Source organism: Hypanus sabinus, chromosome 18 (genome assembly GCF_030144855.1).
Source record: "Hypanus sabinus isolate sHypSab1 chromosome 18, sHypSab1.hap1, whole genome shotgun sequence".
In the NCBI taxonomy this organism is placed as follows: Eukaryota; Metazoa; Chordata; class Chondrichthyes; order Myliobatiformes; family Dasyatidae; genus Hypanus; species Hypanus sabinus.
The window spans coordinates 77,593,093-77,608,663 of record NC_082723.1 but is presented as its reverse complement, the minus strand read 5'-3'; the positions used below and the strand labels follow the sequence as shown (position 1 = coordinate 77,608,663).

General features: G+C 44.8%; 1 protein-coding gene across 8 annotated transcripts in view; it reads right to left on the bottom strand.

The window, feature by feature from the left end:
* The window catches only part of LOC132377444 (ubiquitin-conjugating enzyme E2 L3), an 87,116-nt gene that overhangs the window by 52,984 nt on the left and 18,561 nt on the right, over positions 1-15,571 (bottom strand). The window contains exons 1-3 of one of the 8 annotated variants that reach the window (XM_059943724.1): positions 8,134-8,213; positions 6,372-6,546; positions 4,010-4,138 (exon numbers count right to left, since the gene is read on the bottom strand). The exons of 2 other annotated variants lie outside the window; for them this stretch is intronic. In XM_059943724.1, coding sequence (XP_059799707.1) covers positions 4,010-4,129 — 120 coding nt within the window. In that variant the 5' untranslated portion in view covers positions 4,130-4,138; positions 6,372-6,546; positions 8,134-8,213. Of the gene's footprint in view, positions 1-4,009; positions 4,139-6,166; positions 6,547-8,133; positions 8,214-15,571 lie in introns of those variants that run through there. 5 more of the 8 variants (XM_059943725.1, XM_059943717.1, XM_059943719.1 and 2 more) reach the window with 5 other exon arrangements.

The following is a 15,571-nucleotide window of genomic DNA, read 5'->3' as shown; positions in this document are numbered from 1 at the left end:
GCTTAATGGTAGTGGTCCATGACATAAAAAGAATTTGGGAACCCCAGCTCTAGACTGTTGTACATGAAAATCCCTGGAGATCCACAGTTTCTGAAAAACTCAAAACCATTCTCCCTGGCACCAACAACCAATCCACAGTCAAAGTCACTTAGACCAAATTTCTTCCCCATTCTGATGTTTTGTCTGAGCAACACTTGAAACTCTTGACTTGCTTTTATGCATCTAGTTGTTGCACATGATTGACTAATTAGATATTTGCACGCAAAAACTTCTTAATGCTGTCAATATAGTGCCAAAATACCCCTACCCCAAAAAAAAAGCAAAAAAAAGTTTTATGGTCATTTCTTGTACTTTCAGACATACTGAACAACATACCAAAAGTTAATAGACAATAGACAGTAGGTGCAGGAGTAGGCCATTCGGCCCTTCTAGCCAACACCGCCATTCACTGTGATCATGGCTGATCATACACAATCAGTACCCCGTTCCTGCCTTCTCCCCATATCCCTTGACCCCACTATCTATAAGAGCTTGATCTAACTCTGTCTCATATGCATCCAGAGATTTGGCCTCCACTGCCTTCTCGGGCAGAGCATTCCACATATCCACCACTCTCTGGGTGAAAAAGTTTTTCCACATATCTGTTCTAAATGGCCTACCCCTTATTCTTAAACTGAGTCTAGTTCTGGACTCACCCATCAGCGGGAACATGCTTCCTGCCTCCAGCGTGTCCAATCCCTTAATAATATATGTTTCAATCAGATCCCCTCTCATCCTTCTAAATTCCAGTGTAAACAAGCCCAGTCACTCCAATCTTTCAACATATGACAGTCCCGCCATTCCAGGAATTAACCGTGTGAACCTATGCTGCTCTCCCTCAATAGCAACAATAGCAAATTGGACTGAAATGGGGCACGGGAATGTAAAAAAATCTGACGTTTAAAAAACTGGCGGCCAATGAAAAAAATCGGACCCATACCTGTTCTATTTTGCTATATTTCACTGTTTCTACCAATTGTAGTGCCATAATTGTGGTATAAAATGGAGGATCATGGAGGATGACATTGGTTTTCAAGACCAAGTGGAGGAACTTGAGAGACTACACGCTAATGGAGACTGGAGCAAGTGACTCAGCCATTGTTGAAATCAGATTGCATTTGCAGGATTGACAAAGCTGTAACTCTCAAAAAGGATGGAGGTCCCTGCCAGTTCAAAACCAGTACACTGTGGATCAACTACTAGCACATGGTAGGGTTTGCCTAGGGCACTTGTTGCGGCCAATCAAATGGGGTCATGGGCGATGCATCTCAGCTTGCTTGCTGATATTTGCGGCTGCTAGCCATCCGAATGATCTGAAGACAGCTCGTCTCTATCTCCAGAAGATGCATGCATTGGAGGATAAAAACTCTGAGGTTCATCAGAAGTTCCAGCCTGGGCTCCATGTAATCAGACACAGAAGCTAATACAGGGCTAGCCTTGGCTCTGATCTTGTGATAGAACAGAAACTAATGTGCTCACTAAAAAGCCAAGGGGGGCCAACACGAGGAAGTGGGATGTCAGAGCACCAGAAAGCAGTTTGGACAATGTCTTCCACTGTGTCATCTCTTACAACCTTGTCATGCAAGAACTGACCGCGAATAGTTACACCACAGGTGAATAACATAAGGAGTTGTCCATCGCCAGAGTGAGTAGAGATGAGGCTGATCTTGAAAAAGTTGCAGCAAAACTGGACTGTTTCATGCCATTTTCGGATGATAAATCATTGCACAACATCATCACAAGGGTTTGTGTAAATGAGAATGTCAATGTACATGAGCTGTTCGCAATAGGAAATTACATAGGAAGATGGACAGACACTCTGTTTTCTCGTATTCGCACAAAGGAAGTTTGAAGGTCAAGACACTAGCATCTAGCAGGGCAGTCAAAGTTGCTGAAGACTGTACCATAGATCCAGTGTTGTTATTCCAGAGGTTCCTAGTTGTGTCACGGATGGGTGATCTCCGGCTAGACAAAGTGATAACCTATGAACTCTGTCCATATCCGATGTCTTTGTTTGAAGCAAAGAACATTTTGCGCCAGCCAGATAAGCCACAACTGGCAGAAACAAATCGGACAATGCTGCCACACAGACGGTCCCATTGACAGATCACTATGTTCTAGATGGGGGATCACTTCTGCACCACTTAAAATGGATGGAGGGGTGCACCTACAGTTCAATTGCAGATGACTATGCCTCATTCACTGTCAAACACTATGCCAGAGCCACTGTAGTGTTTCATGATTATGGGGTTGGGCCAAGCGTAAAGGACTGTACTCACCACCGAAGTAGAAATTTGAATGCGAACAAGGTGAACATTACAGGGGCGACAAAATTTGTTGGAAAAAAAGAGGACTTCCTGTCGAATGAGGCAAACAAGCAGGTAATTATCCAGTGTAAAGTTAAATTCATGCCGGATCAATAGTCACACAGTTAAGCAACTTATCAGTTTATACTAGACTCAGTTTATTTCGTCAAGATCAGCTGGCCAGAGGTGCAGTGCCACACAACATAGGGACAGAGTTACTCTCTCTCTGGGGGCTCATATTGAACCTCTAGCATGTAGACACATTACAGTTTACAGCATTAGGTTACGTGACAAAGAGCACTTAGCTCAACTGGTACTCCCACCAAGTCCGTTGGAGCAAAACTTAATTACTTAGATAAGAGAGTCCACTAAATCAAGTTTTTAAATTATAAATGGATCTTTGCTGGGCCCTGACTTAATTACAGACAGATATTCATTCCTGTCCTTATCGGTGAGTCCTCCTCCTACTCAAACGAGGGTACTTAGCTCAATTCCTGTGAAACCATAAGGCAGGATGTGTGTAACTGATAAGCAGAACCCAACCCCCGGAACATAACATTCTCAGGGAACATCTGTCAAGTCATTAATCTAAAACCAGCCGCAGGCAGATTACTCAGAGTAGAACAAGCAGAAGTTTGCGCACTACCCAGAACAGAACACACATAAGTTTGCATTCAATTAAAACCCATTACTTCAAGAGTCTAAGAATCATTTCTTACTTCCCCAATACCCTTAAAACTTCATCATTCCCTCCTTTTTATCATTACATGATAACCTTTCACAACCGATTGTCACTTCTACATGATACAAATCATGGCCAAAGCCACCATAGGATACAGACAATAATAAGGATTAATACAACCAGACTTCCGAAATGCAAAAACACCCCCCAGAAATCCCTGAATATATTAAGGGGCCAGGGCCATTCCCCTGCATTATTGATCCCAAAACTGTGTAGCTTACTGCCAACATCTTGAATTTTCTGGATCTCTTAGGTTAGAGAGTACATAGCATCAGTGACCAGCTACATCAGCAAGTGGATTGATGATGTTACTCTGTCCAAGACCATCACTATACGTGCCAACCAGAAGCCATGGATGACCACAGAGATGCGTGCACTGCTGAGGTTCCGCGTCTCCGCCTTCAGGGCAGGCAACAAGGCAGCTTTAACAACAGCAAGGGCCAAACTGTCCCAAGCATCAGAGGGGCAAAGCGTGCACATGCCCAGCTAATGCACAGTTACTTCCAGGACAGCGGCGATACATGGTGCATGTGGAAGGGTATCCAGGACATCACTGACTGTGCAGGTGATGCCTCCCTCCCAAATGCGCTGAATAACTTCTACGCCCAGTTTGAGGTGGAAAATGACGTGGCGACGAGTAAGTCCACCCGTCCTGCGAATGGCCAGGTGCTGTATCTCTCTGTGGCCGACGTGAGAAGAACCCTGTGCAGGGTTAACCCACGGAAGGCTGCTGGACCAGACAACATCCCTGGAAGAGTGCTCAGAGGATGTGCAGACCAGCTAGCAGATGTTCTCACTGACATCTTCAACATCTCCCTGAGCAGCGCCACCATTCCAATGTGCTTCAAGGCTGCCACCATCGTCCCTGTGCCGAAGAAGTCTTCAGTGTCCTACCTAAATGACTACCACCCGTTGCACTTACATCCATCATCATGAAGTGTTTCGAGAGGCTCACCATGAGGCATTTCAAGATCCTGCTGCCCCCCTCACTGGACCCCCTGCAGTTCGCGTACCGTCCCAACAGCTCAACAGATGATGCCATTGCCACCACCTGGACAAAAAAGACACATACGTTCAGATGCTGTTCATAGACTTTAGTTCAGCATTCAACACAATCATCCCTCAGAAACTGATTGGAAAGCTGAGCCTATTGGGCCTGAACACCTCCCTCTGCAACTGGATCCTAGACTTCCTGACTGGGAGATCTCAGAAGGTCCAGATCGGGAGCAGCATCTCCAACACCATCACACTGAGCACGGGGGCTCCCCGGGGTTGTGTGCTCAGTCCACTGCTGTTCACTCTGCTGACCCACGACTGTGCTGCAACACACAGCTCCAACCATATCATCAAGTTCGCCAATGACACCACAGTGGTGGGTCTCATCAGCAAGAACAACGAGTCAGCTTACAGAGAGGAGGTGCAGTGGCTAACGGACTGGTGCAGAGCCAACAACCTGTCTCTTAATGTGAACAAAACAAAAGAGATGGTTTTTGACTTCAGGAGGGCATGGAGCGACCACTCCCTGCCGGAAATCGACGGCTCCTCGGTAGAGATCGTAAAGAACACCAAATTTCTTGGTGTTCACCTGGTGGAGAATCTCACCTGGTCCCTCAACACCAGCTCCATAGCAAAGAAAGCCCAGCAGTGTCTCTACTTTTTGCGTAGGCTGAGGAAAGTCCATCTCCCACCCCCCATCCTCATCACATTCTACAGGGGTTGTATTAATGGTCTGAGCAATTGCATCACTGCCTGGTTCGGAAATTGCACCATCTCGGATCGCAAGACCCTGCAGCGGATAGAGGTCAGCTGAGAAGATCATCCGGGTCCCTCTTCCCGCCATCACGGACATTTACACTACATGCTGCATCCGCAAAGGAAACAGCATTATGAAGGACCCCATGCACCTCTCATACAATCTCTTCTCCCTCCTGCCATCTGGGAAAAGGCTCCGAAGCATTCGGGCTCTTATGACCAGACTATATAACAGTTTCTTCCCCCAAGCTATCAGACTCCTCAATACCCGAAATCTGGACTGACACCTTGCCCTACTGTCCTGTTTATTATTTATTGTAATGTCTGCACTGTTTTTGTGCAGTCTAGTTTTTTGTACTGTGTCATGTAAACCATGGTCCTGAAAAACATTGTCTCATTTTTAACTGCACTGTAACTGCAGTTATGGTCGAAATGACAATAAAAGTTGACTTGACTTAACTTATGTGTTTAGATACATCAGTAATATTTGAGGATTCTTCAGGGATATAGGTGCACATTCTTTTCCTATAATAGCACAGGTCCCTCCTTTTTCTGCCAGGATATAATCAAGGTTCTGTAAGACTGTCTGCCGGATTGCAATTTTGGTGGATACTTCAGTCACCTGCATTTGAGTCTCAGTTAGTGCCCCAGCCGTATTGCTGGTTAACTCCTCTAGGGCTGCTGCTAAATTAATCATCTCCCTGGAATTTCCAGCTGCCCCATAAAAAGGGAAGGTGATCATCCAAAACTGCTCAGTTTCAGTTATTCCTCTTCACTTCCTATTCAATTAGGGATGTTCCTGAGGATGATCCATGACCCTCACATGGGGCACTAGATATGCTAGATAACAACACCCACCCCATCCTTTATCGTCCTGCTTGTTGGAACAACTAAGGGAAATCACTCCACCAGTTACATTAAAATTTTCCCTGGGCAGCCAGGGATAAGCCCTATTCCCACAAATCCAGTAAGTGCCATTGAGGGGATGGGGAAGAGAGGTATCAGTGGCAGTCATATTTTTTATGAAGGAGGAATTCCCTACTTGGTATGGAGTGCTAGAATTGTTATTACAGTAGCAGGTGGTATTTGCCAGTCCAGACGGTGGAGTTACACTAATTCCTGGCCATAGTTTGGATGGATTCAAAGGAGGAGGTCACTAGCACCATCCTTCAAAGACACAAGGCCATTCTAGCCCATTTTTAGTATAATTGACGCTACTACCATTCCTGTCCCCACTAAACACCACTGATGTAACCTCGCGTGAATTGAGATGGATCACAGACATAGGGATCATAGCTTTACCATGTTGGGGAATTTCAGCACATACCCAGCATACTCCCCGCTCTACTTGCATAGGTGTGGCAGAGGGACAGAAAAGTGTTAACTTGGGGGCCTCCTGAAACAGGGAGACTTTTCCTTAAGGTTATTACAGTCAGTATTAACCAATACATTTCTTCCTTTCAGTCTTTATCCGTTCTGCCAGTAACGCGTTTACAATCTGTTCAATGTATCCACCACAGCTGCCCTTCCACCTTCACCGCCGTTGGTGTTGTCAGTAGCACTTGGTATGGCCCTTTCCACCTAGGTCCCAGTTTCTTGCAATCCCAATTCTTAATCAAGACAAAGTCTCCTGGCTCGATGGTGAGGTAGTCACATTTCGACTGGTTTTCGCCTTCCCGATAGGCCTGTCGCACCTGTGAATGCAAGCTTTGGAGAGTTTTGGTTAGCTTACACAAGTATTTTCCCATCTCCTCCCCCGAGGTTTGCATATCCAATTGGGCAGGTAAGTTTTTGGGGAGGAGCGGCACACAAGGTCGGGGTCCCCATGGGGTTCTCATGGGTTTCCTGTAAACGATTTCCGCTGGTGATAGCCCCGTCTTACTTGATGGTGTGATCCTCATATGAAATCGGGCTAAGGGCAGGATCTTTAACCGGGTCATTCCTGCTTCTTGCATGACTTTTGCCAACTTATCTTTCAGGGTACCACTTGCTCGCTCCACTATGCCAGCTGCTTTTGGGTGATGGGTGCAATGGAACTGTTGTTTTATGGCAAGTTCCTCACAAACCTCCTCATTTATTTTGGCTAAAAATGTGGTCCATTGTCCGAGCTTATCACTTCTGGAAGTCCGTAGCGGGGGATTATTTCCTTCAGCAATATTTTTACAACAGTCATAGCTGTGTTATTAGTTGTAGGAACAGCTTCAATCCATCTGCTAAATACACCTACTATCACTAAACAATACTCTTAACAACGTACTTTAGGTAGTTCTATAAAATCAAGTTACAAACAAGAAAAAGGCCCACCAGGCCAATGGGGGTGGTTCCAGAAACACAAGGCAACCCCTTTCCAGAATTCATTTTCTTACAAATTAAGCATGCTTTAGCTCACTTTTCAGCTGCTTGCTGGAAATCAGGTCATTGCAATCAAGATTGTAATATTAACCATTCCCTCCTTGCCAAGGTGTGTACAATTATGTACATAATCCATTAAGGTGGGTAAAAACACAGAAAGAACACAAACTTGTCCCACAGGGGTCACCCTGTTCTGAGGTTCAAGGTGACAACCCATTTGGGACCGTAAGTTCCCCCTGAAACATACGTATCTCCCCATGTCTGGCATACCCGTCCTTAGATTTTGTCTAATAGGAGCTTGCTGGGCTCCCGAGGGGACTAAAAGTGTGGGGTCTAAGGCTGTCTGTTTAGCAGCTGCATCAACCCGAGCATTACCCTTTGAAGCCTCATCAGATTCTCCGGTGAGCAGCGCATTTAATAATCACCACACTGGCAGGGAGCTGTAAGGTATGAAGTAAGTTATATACGAAAACAGCATTACTGATGGGTTGGCCTGTCGAGGTCAGAAATCCCCCACATTCCCACAAGGCACAGTAATCATGAGCCACCCCAAAGGCATAGCTGGAGTCTGCATAAATGTTGGCGGACTTCCCCTTGGCTAGTATACAAGCTCTGGTCAGGGCAAAGAGCTCTGCCTTCTGTGCAGACACTGGGGTTTCAAAGGACTCTTGTTCAACCACCTTGGAGTTAGTGACGACTGAGTATCCCAAGCAGTGCTGTCCTGCAGGCATGATAGAAGAGCTACCATCAACATATAACATTTGGCAAAGGTTGGTCTCCTAGGACTTCACGGGCGGTTGTTTAAAAAAACATGATTTCTAAGCAGACAGTCGTGCAGCAGCCAGGTAAGATGCTGCTGTGGTTTTGTTAAAAACGTAGCTAGGTTCAATGTTGTACAGTGAGAAGGTAAGTTGTGGGTTATTCAACAAGGCCATCTCATACCTGTTCTGGCGGGCCTGAGTCAGGTGTTGAGTCTGTTGGGAGGTTAGCAATTTGACCAGAGTGGGGGAATCAGAACCATAACTTGCTGGTGCGGAGTAACATTAAGAGGCTGCCGTTATTAACATGTAACTAGCCGCTAGCACATGGGAGCAGGGAGGCAGGCCAGCAGCAACTGGATCCAATTTCATGGAATAATATGCCACTGGCCTTTAATGGTTGCCATGCATCTGTGTGAGGACGGCAGTGACAGAGTCTTCTCTAATTGTAACATACACTGGAAAGGTTGATCGTGCAACGGTTGGCTGAGGGCTGGAGCCCGGAGGAGGCTGTCCTTTAGTTCCATAAATGCTGTTAATTCCTCGGTCATTAGAGTAAAATTAGAATGCTGGGCATTCGAGGAGGCCAGGGGTTTAACAAGCGGGTGTAAATAGCAACATTGGATATCTATTGCCGACAGAAGTTTAAAAGACCAAGGAAGGAACGCATCTGTTGGGGGTAGTTGGTGGAGGAGTGTTGGCAATGGACCGTATCTGATATTCTGTCAGTTTTCGTTCCTTGGCTGAGAGTACAATAGCTAGAAACTTAACTTCCTCCTGAGAGCATTTCACCTTGTGAGGTGGGACCACGTATCCCAAAGAATACGAGTAGTTCAGTAATACCGTGGTGTTGGTTTCACAATCTTGCACATTGCTACCAGCGAGGAGTACATCATCCGAGACTACTGTAGAGCCCTTCGGCAGCTCTAGGTTGCATAATTGTTTCTGTAGAGTCTGGATAAACAGGGTAGAGGATGAAACCCTGGTGTAATCGTGTCTAGGTGTATTGTTGGCCTTGATAGGTAAAGGCGAATAAATACTGCAAATCCGAATGTAGTGGCACAGCGAAAAATGCATGTTGTAAATCTATTATAGTAAATACACATGCATCTGCAGGTATGAAACTTAGAATAGTAGCCGGGTTTGGAACTAATGCATGGAGCGGAGCGACGATTTCATTTATCTTCTTTAAATCTTGAACCAGCCGTCAGTCTCTTCGTCCTGGTTTGGGGACAGGGAATGTAGGAGTATTACAGGGAGAGCTACAGGGAACAAAAATTCCTTGTGCCTCAAAGGAGTCAAATAGCACTCGCACCCCTTCTTCTACTTCTGGTTTCCGAGGTACTGAGGTATAGAGGGCAAAACTTGGTTTTCCTTTAACTTAATTCAAATTGGGGTACAGATGGTCCATCCAACCTCATAGATGGAGAGCAACCTCCTTTGTCTGGTCCATACTGGAAATATGGTGGACCAGGCAGCCAACTTTTGTTTTGGTTGCTTCGAGTATTTTAATCGTCCTTCAGGAAAGACTTGCCAGGTCCCCTTAGTGTCGGCAGCCAGCTGAGTTAGTGTATAAGCAAGAAATCCCAGGCTCTTCCGCTTATACCAAGGATTAACGGCCAGGATAATGTGTGGAACCAGAGTCTGGTGCCAGAAGCAGTCTGGAATGGTCAGGTAAGCTGAACCTTCCTTATCTTTCACCTCTCCTATCAATACCAGGTACTCCAATCCTTTTCGTAGCATACAGTCACATGGGGGTCTGGTGTTGGAGACGGCAAGATAAATGTCATTTGGTCGATGCTCAAACCTCACCATTGAGGGACTGCAAACTAGGAGTAATGACGGCGGCCAAGCAGTCCCAAGTAATTCCTTCAACAGTGCAGATTATTTCCACTCCCAATGGACAAAGCAGATCTCTCCCAGCCAGGTTGCATCCTAGAATAGTGGTCATAGTAAAGGAGACGTTACAGCAATGTCCATAATATTCAATTGGTAATGGCTGAGTTCGTGGGTAGCAGCACTCAAGTCCTTCCAATCCTGACAGGATATTGGTAGTACTGATAGCTAGAATCCCTTATCGTTCACTATTTCCAGATTGAGGGTGGACGTGGTTGCCCCCCCCCCCACCCCCATATCAATCATAAACGGAATCCGGATTCCAGCCACTTGTAGGGTGACATGAGACTCTCCACTCGGGGATATGCTTACCACTGGGAGGTTTCTTCCTGTGGGTCAGTTGCTGAAGGGGTTGTTTGTTCAGAATGGAGCTTGTGAGGGCCCGAGGTGGTGGTCCAGATCCAGATTTCTGTGGGCAGGTGGCCCTCCAATGCCCATAGCGGTTGCAATTAAAGCAGGGGCCTCACGAGGATCCTTCAGGTTCCCGGCGATATCCTCCTAGGTGCCGAGGCAATTCCATCAAGCACGATTCTCGTGGCGGTCCCTTTGGGCGTCCTTAAACCATATTGTGGCTGGGTGGTGGCCACCAGTCAGGAGGCTGATCCCATGGCTCCACATCATCAGGGTTGGGATATGGCCAACCTGGGAACCGCCGGTCAGGATCTTCAGGCCCTTCCCTCCCTAAGAGTGGATCTCTATTTCCATTCGCTGGTCCCCTCTGGGAGGTACGCTGTACATACTCAATTTTTAACTAAGGACAGGGTTGGGACTGAGGCTCACCGTGTTTATCCCACCAGTATACTACTGCCCGTCTCATCCGAGTCTAGAATTATCAGACCAATTCACGTTATTCATTCTGATCATATCAGCAATGTCAGAGGGTATGTACTGCAGGATCATAGCATTAAAGAGTGGAGAATCCTGACCACCACTGAAAGCAGAGTCTCCTGCAAATGTCCTGTAACAGGCCACAGACCTTTCCCAGTAATCAGAGCAGACTCCCCTGGTTTAGGCTTGCATTCCAAAACCCTGGTAATATTCACTGGTTGCTGAAAAGCTCACTCCAAAAATTGTATTATTTACTCCATCTGATCCTGGGGCTGGAGTAGAGCAGCAGACAGGGCAGTAAAGTCCCAGTGGCTTCCTATCCCTTCTTACCACTTTTGTTTCTCTTCTAGTGAAAATATCATGCAGCATAATCCGAACAAGTCCTGTGGCGTAGCATTATACATTTGGGTGGTGCTCCGAATATATTGGGCAAACATTGCGGGTTTTTCCTTCCTACCTGGGGCTTGGTTCATAATCATTATAATCTCTTGAGATTTCCAAGGGGCGTAAACACTAATGTCGGGTTCTGGCTGCCTTGGCTGGCCTAAGGGTTCGGCATTTGCCGAATAAGATATTGGTGAAGGGGTGACATTGTCAGACCTTCAAGCAAATTCCGAAGTCCGTAATCCTCCCCGTCAACTCTTGGGCAGATTCCTCTGTAATTATTCTTGCTCGGCCACCGTCCCTAAGGGAAGGTAAGGAGAAGTTGGAGCAGAAGGTGGAGACAGGATAAATGGAGGTGGAAGTTGGGGATAGCAACCCCATTCCTTGTCCCTATCACTATCATCAAATGTGCCAAACATAGGTTCAGAATTCTCTTGCCTGTTCGACATTGACGATCCATATCCTGTCTATCCATATCAGCCTTTGCCTGCTTACGCTGCTTTTCCTTCTCTCTATTCCGTCACCCATCTACCCACTCATACTCTGCTTTCAGTGTCTCCCAATTCTTGGGAGTCCCTTCTGCCACATATTCCTTTATTACAGGCATTATTCCTCCAGCTGGCCAGCAAGGTACTATTCCATTTAGTATCAGCTTTATCTTTCCATTATTTGATCAATAATTTCCACTTTTTACCACAATTCTTTTTCCAGATCAAATTCACAGCTTGTTCACAAGATGTTATATCTCAGGTTCCCCCAGGTGGCCACACACCATTCCCCAATTTTAGTCAGTGCTGCACTTAATATCCCGAGGTCCTTTTCCTTATCTGGTATTTGTTCACACATAGACTGCAAGGGAGTTCCCTTGCCCTCTGTATCCAAAGTCTGTCCCATCCTGTGCTGATTATTCAATTATACAGTTTAATCGACCAGGCCAAACACTTATTGTCCAATTATACAAATAGACCAGGCCTTTTCCTTACCCGTTGTCCAATTAGTCAAATTGACCCAGCACCAACAGACCTTCAGTATTAACATAAATATACGCTTACCTCACTATCCTGGTCCTGGTAGTTCATTGGATCACATTAAAGTACCAGTTCCTCTGGGCAAGGGGCAGGAGTTTCGGACAAGTAGAAGTGACAGTCAGAGGTAAAACACCTCAGGGTGCCTCTCACCCGCAACTCTCCGTCACTTCCTCAGCCCAGCACCAAATGTAAAGTTAAATTCACACCGGACCAATAATCACATAGTTAAGCAACTTATCAGTTTATAGTAGACTCAGCTTATTTCATCAAGATCAGCACGCCAGAGATGCGAAGCTACATAGAGGGACAGAGTTACTCTCCCTCTGTGGGCTCATGTCAAACCTCTGTCTAACATGCAGATACATTACAATTTATAGAACTAGTTTGCATGACAAAAAGCACTTAACTCAATTGTACTCCCACCAAGTCTGTTGGAGCAAAACTTAATTACTTAGATAAGAGAGTCCACTCTATCAAGGTTTTAATTACAGATGGATGTATTGTCCAGTCCTTATCTTTGCTAGGTCCTGACTTAATTACAGACGGATATTCATTCCTATCCTTATTGGCGAGTCCTCCTCCCCCTACTCAAATGAGGGTACTTTGCTTAATTCCTGTGGAACCATAAATCAGGATGTGTGCGACCGATAAGCAGAACCCAACCCCCAGAACATAACATTCTCAGGGAACATCTGTCGAGTCGTTAATCTAAAACCAGCCGCAGGCAGATTACTCAAGAGTAGAACAAGCAGAAGTTTGCGCACTACCCAGAACAAAACACACATAAGTTTGCACTCAATTAAAACCCGTTATTTACAAGAGTGCAAGAATCATTTCTTACTTCCCCAATACCCTTATAACTTCATCACCAGCTCATCATGGAATGTTTGCAACAGAGAGGATGCAAAGTGATTAAAGCTGAAGGAGGTGCTGACACTGAGATCACAAAAGCAGCCATCATGTTTGCTTTCAAATCTACCACCCTCGTTGGAGAAGACACAGATCTCCTCGTACTCTTGCTCTACCACGTAGCAATAACAAACTGCACTGAACTCTATTTCCGCAAAGACAAGGCAAAACCAAATGCCTATAATATCAAGCAGATACTCGGAGAAGCAGCTTATAATAACTTACTGTTTCTCCACGCCTTTACCGGATGCGACTCAACATCCAGAATATTTGGGATCGGAAAGAAGTCAGGGTTCCAAAGAATCATCAAGAAAGAAAAGGGAATCAGAGACTGTTCGAAAGCCTTCTGTTCACCAAAGCAAGTCAGGATGTTGTGGAAAACCAATGGCTGTGGGGCAACGGTGGCATTGTTCAATGGAAATCATAACTCCCTGGTATCCATCAGATACAATATGCTCTGCAATAAAGTTGCGAAAGCTAAGACATTCTTCACACCTGAAAGACCGCCACCAACCACCTCAGCCTGTAAATTTCAGTCCCTGCAGACTTACTACCAGGTTATGTAGTGGATGAGCTGTAGTGATGAAATAGAGCCATCTGAGTGGGGATGGTGGGTAGAAGGGGAAAAACTCGTTCCAGTGATGACAGACAAAAGGCCTGCTCCAGAGGTACTTATTCAGATGATTCACTGCAACTGTTCGGGAGAGTGCAATATGCTAAAGTGAACCTGCAGAAAGCATGGGCTGGAATGCACCTCGTGGGCATTGCCAAGATGGCAATTGTGACAATATGACAAATGAACCAGTGATAATAGAGGATGATGAACAAGACTGCACCTGATAAGCCATAAGGTAGCATATTATGTGTCATGACGTCAGTACAAATGCAACTTTCATTCCAGGAACTACTGTTAGTTGAAAAATATTTGTGAAAAGAGCATTCATTAAAACATCAGGTTTAAAAAAATTGCAATTTGATGGTTATCAGATTTTTGATGTTTCTCTGCTGGTGGACATCTTGTTTATTGATGTCATTTTTGGAGACTTTCCCGTGTGTCAACTTTCAATATGTTGTTCTCCACATCAAAATTTGTTTGCAATTTTTTTGAGGTTAGGTGGTATATTAACCTGATGTGCTGTACAGTGCATTCTGACTGGTTGGCTGCATTACCGTCGAGGGTGGCAGCTACTGCACGAGATAGCAAACTGTAACAAGTTGTACAATTAGACAGCTCCATCACAGCCTCTGTAGTATCCAAGACATCTTCAGGGAACGGGCTTCCATCATCAAGGACCACCATCCCCCGGGACATGCCCTGTTCTCATTGCTACCATCAAGCAGGAGGTACAGAAGCCTGAAAACACAAACTCAGTAATTCAGGAACAGCTTCTTCCCCTCTGCCATCCGATTTCTGAAAGGGCAATGAACACTACCTCACTACTCTTATTTAAATTTGTTTTTTTTTGCACTACTTGTTTTAACTATTTATAATACATATATCCCTACTGTAATTGATTTACTTTTCTATATTATGTATTGCATTGCACTGCAGTCGCAAAGTTAACAGATTTCACAACATGCCAGTAATATTAAACCTGATTCTGATACTAATAAGATAGACAAATAGATACTTTATTGATCCTAAAGGAAATTACAGTGTCACAGTAGCATTACAAGTGTACAGATGTACAAATATTAGAAGAAAAGTAAGAAAGAATAAAAAATAAGTTACCCCAAACAGTAACACAGGAGAGGTTCTCCATTTCCCTGGCTATAGGTTGACTCATTACAGAGCCTAATGGCCAAGGGTGAGAATGACCTCATATCTTTGGAGCAGAGCTGTTGTCTTAGTCAGGTGTACCTAATAAGCAGGTATATTCCTAAGTGTATATTCCAAAATTATTTTTCTCATTGATGACAATCTCACTGGCAATTTGTACTACCTCATGATCACTTCACTTTGGCCACTTGAATTTCCATGTGATAGCCATTCTTTCGAGTTGGCAATTATCCCATTCACTAAATTCTAAATTAAAAGTAGCATGATTTATGGCATCATTAGCATATATTTTATGCAGGCAGCAGTGCCAGCCATTGCCAGATGACATTGCATGAAGGTTGTACAAGGTTAAATGAAACTGCATAATTGCAATGGCTACTGCTTAATTTGTGGAAATGTGTGCTTTCAGCTTCTAGCAGCTGTACATATCTGCAAAAAATGCAATTAACGGACATGGCTCTGTCGGCTTCTATTTAACAATGTCCAGTGATTAGAGGGCTGTAATAAGAATACTTGTGATAAAGTTAACTATTCCAAACATATTTAATTCAGTCATTATCAAGGTAAATAATGTGTTGAATCACAATCTGGATCAGAATCAGGTTTAATATCAATGGTATATGAAAAAGGATACAGTGCTTTCCCGGCATATATGACAAAAAAACTCTTCTCAGGCTTCCAGCCAAGAAATACTGGATTAATACCATCCACCAACCCATAAGGAAGCTCAAATCACAACTTATGTGAGTCAAAGATGATCTGGGACTCAGGTCAGCTGGCATTTACAGGATTCCCTG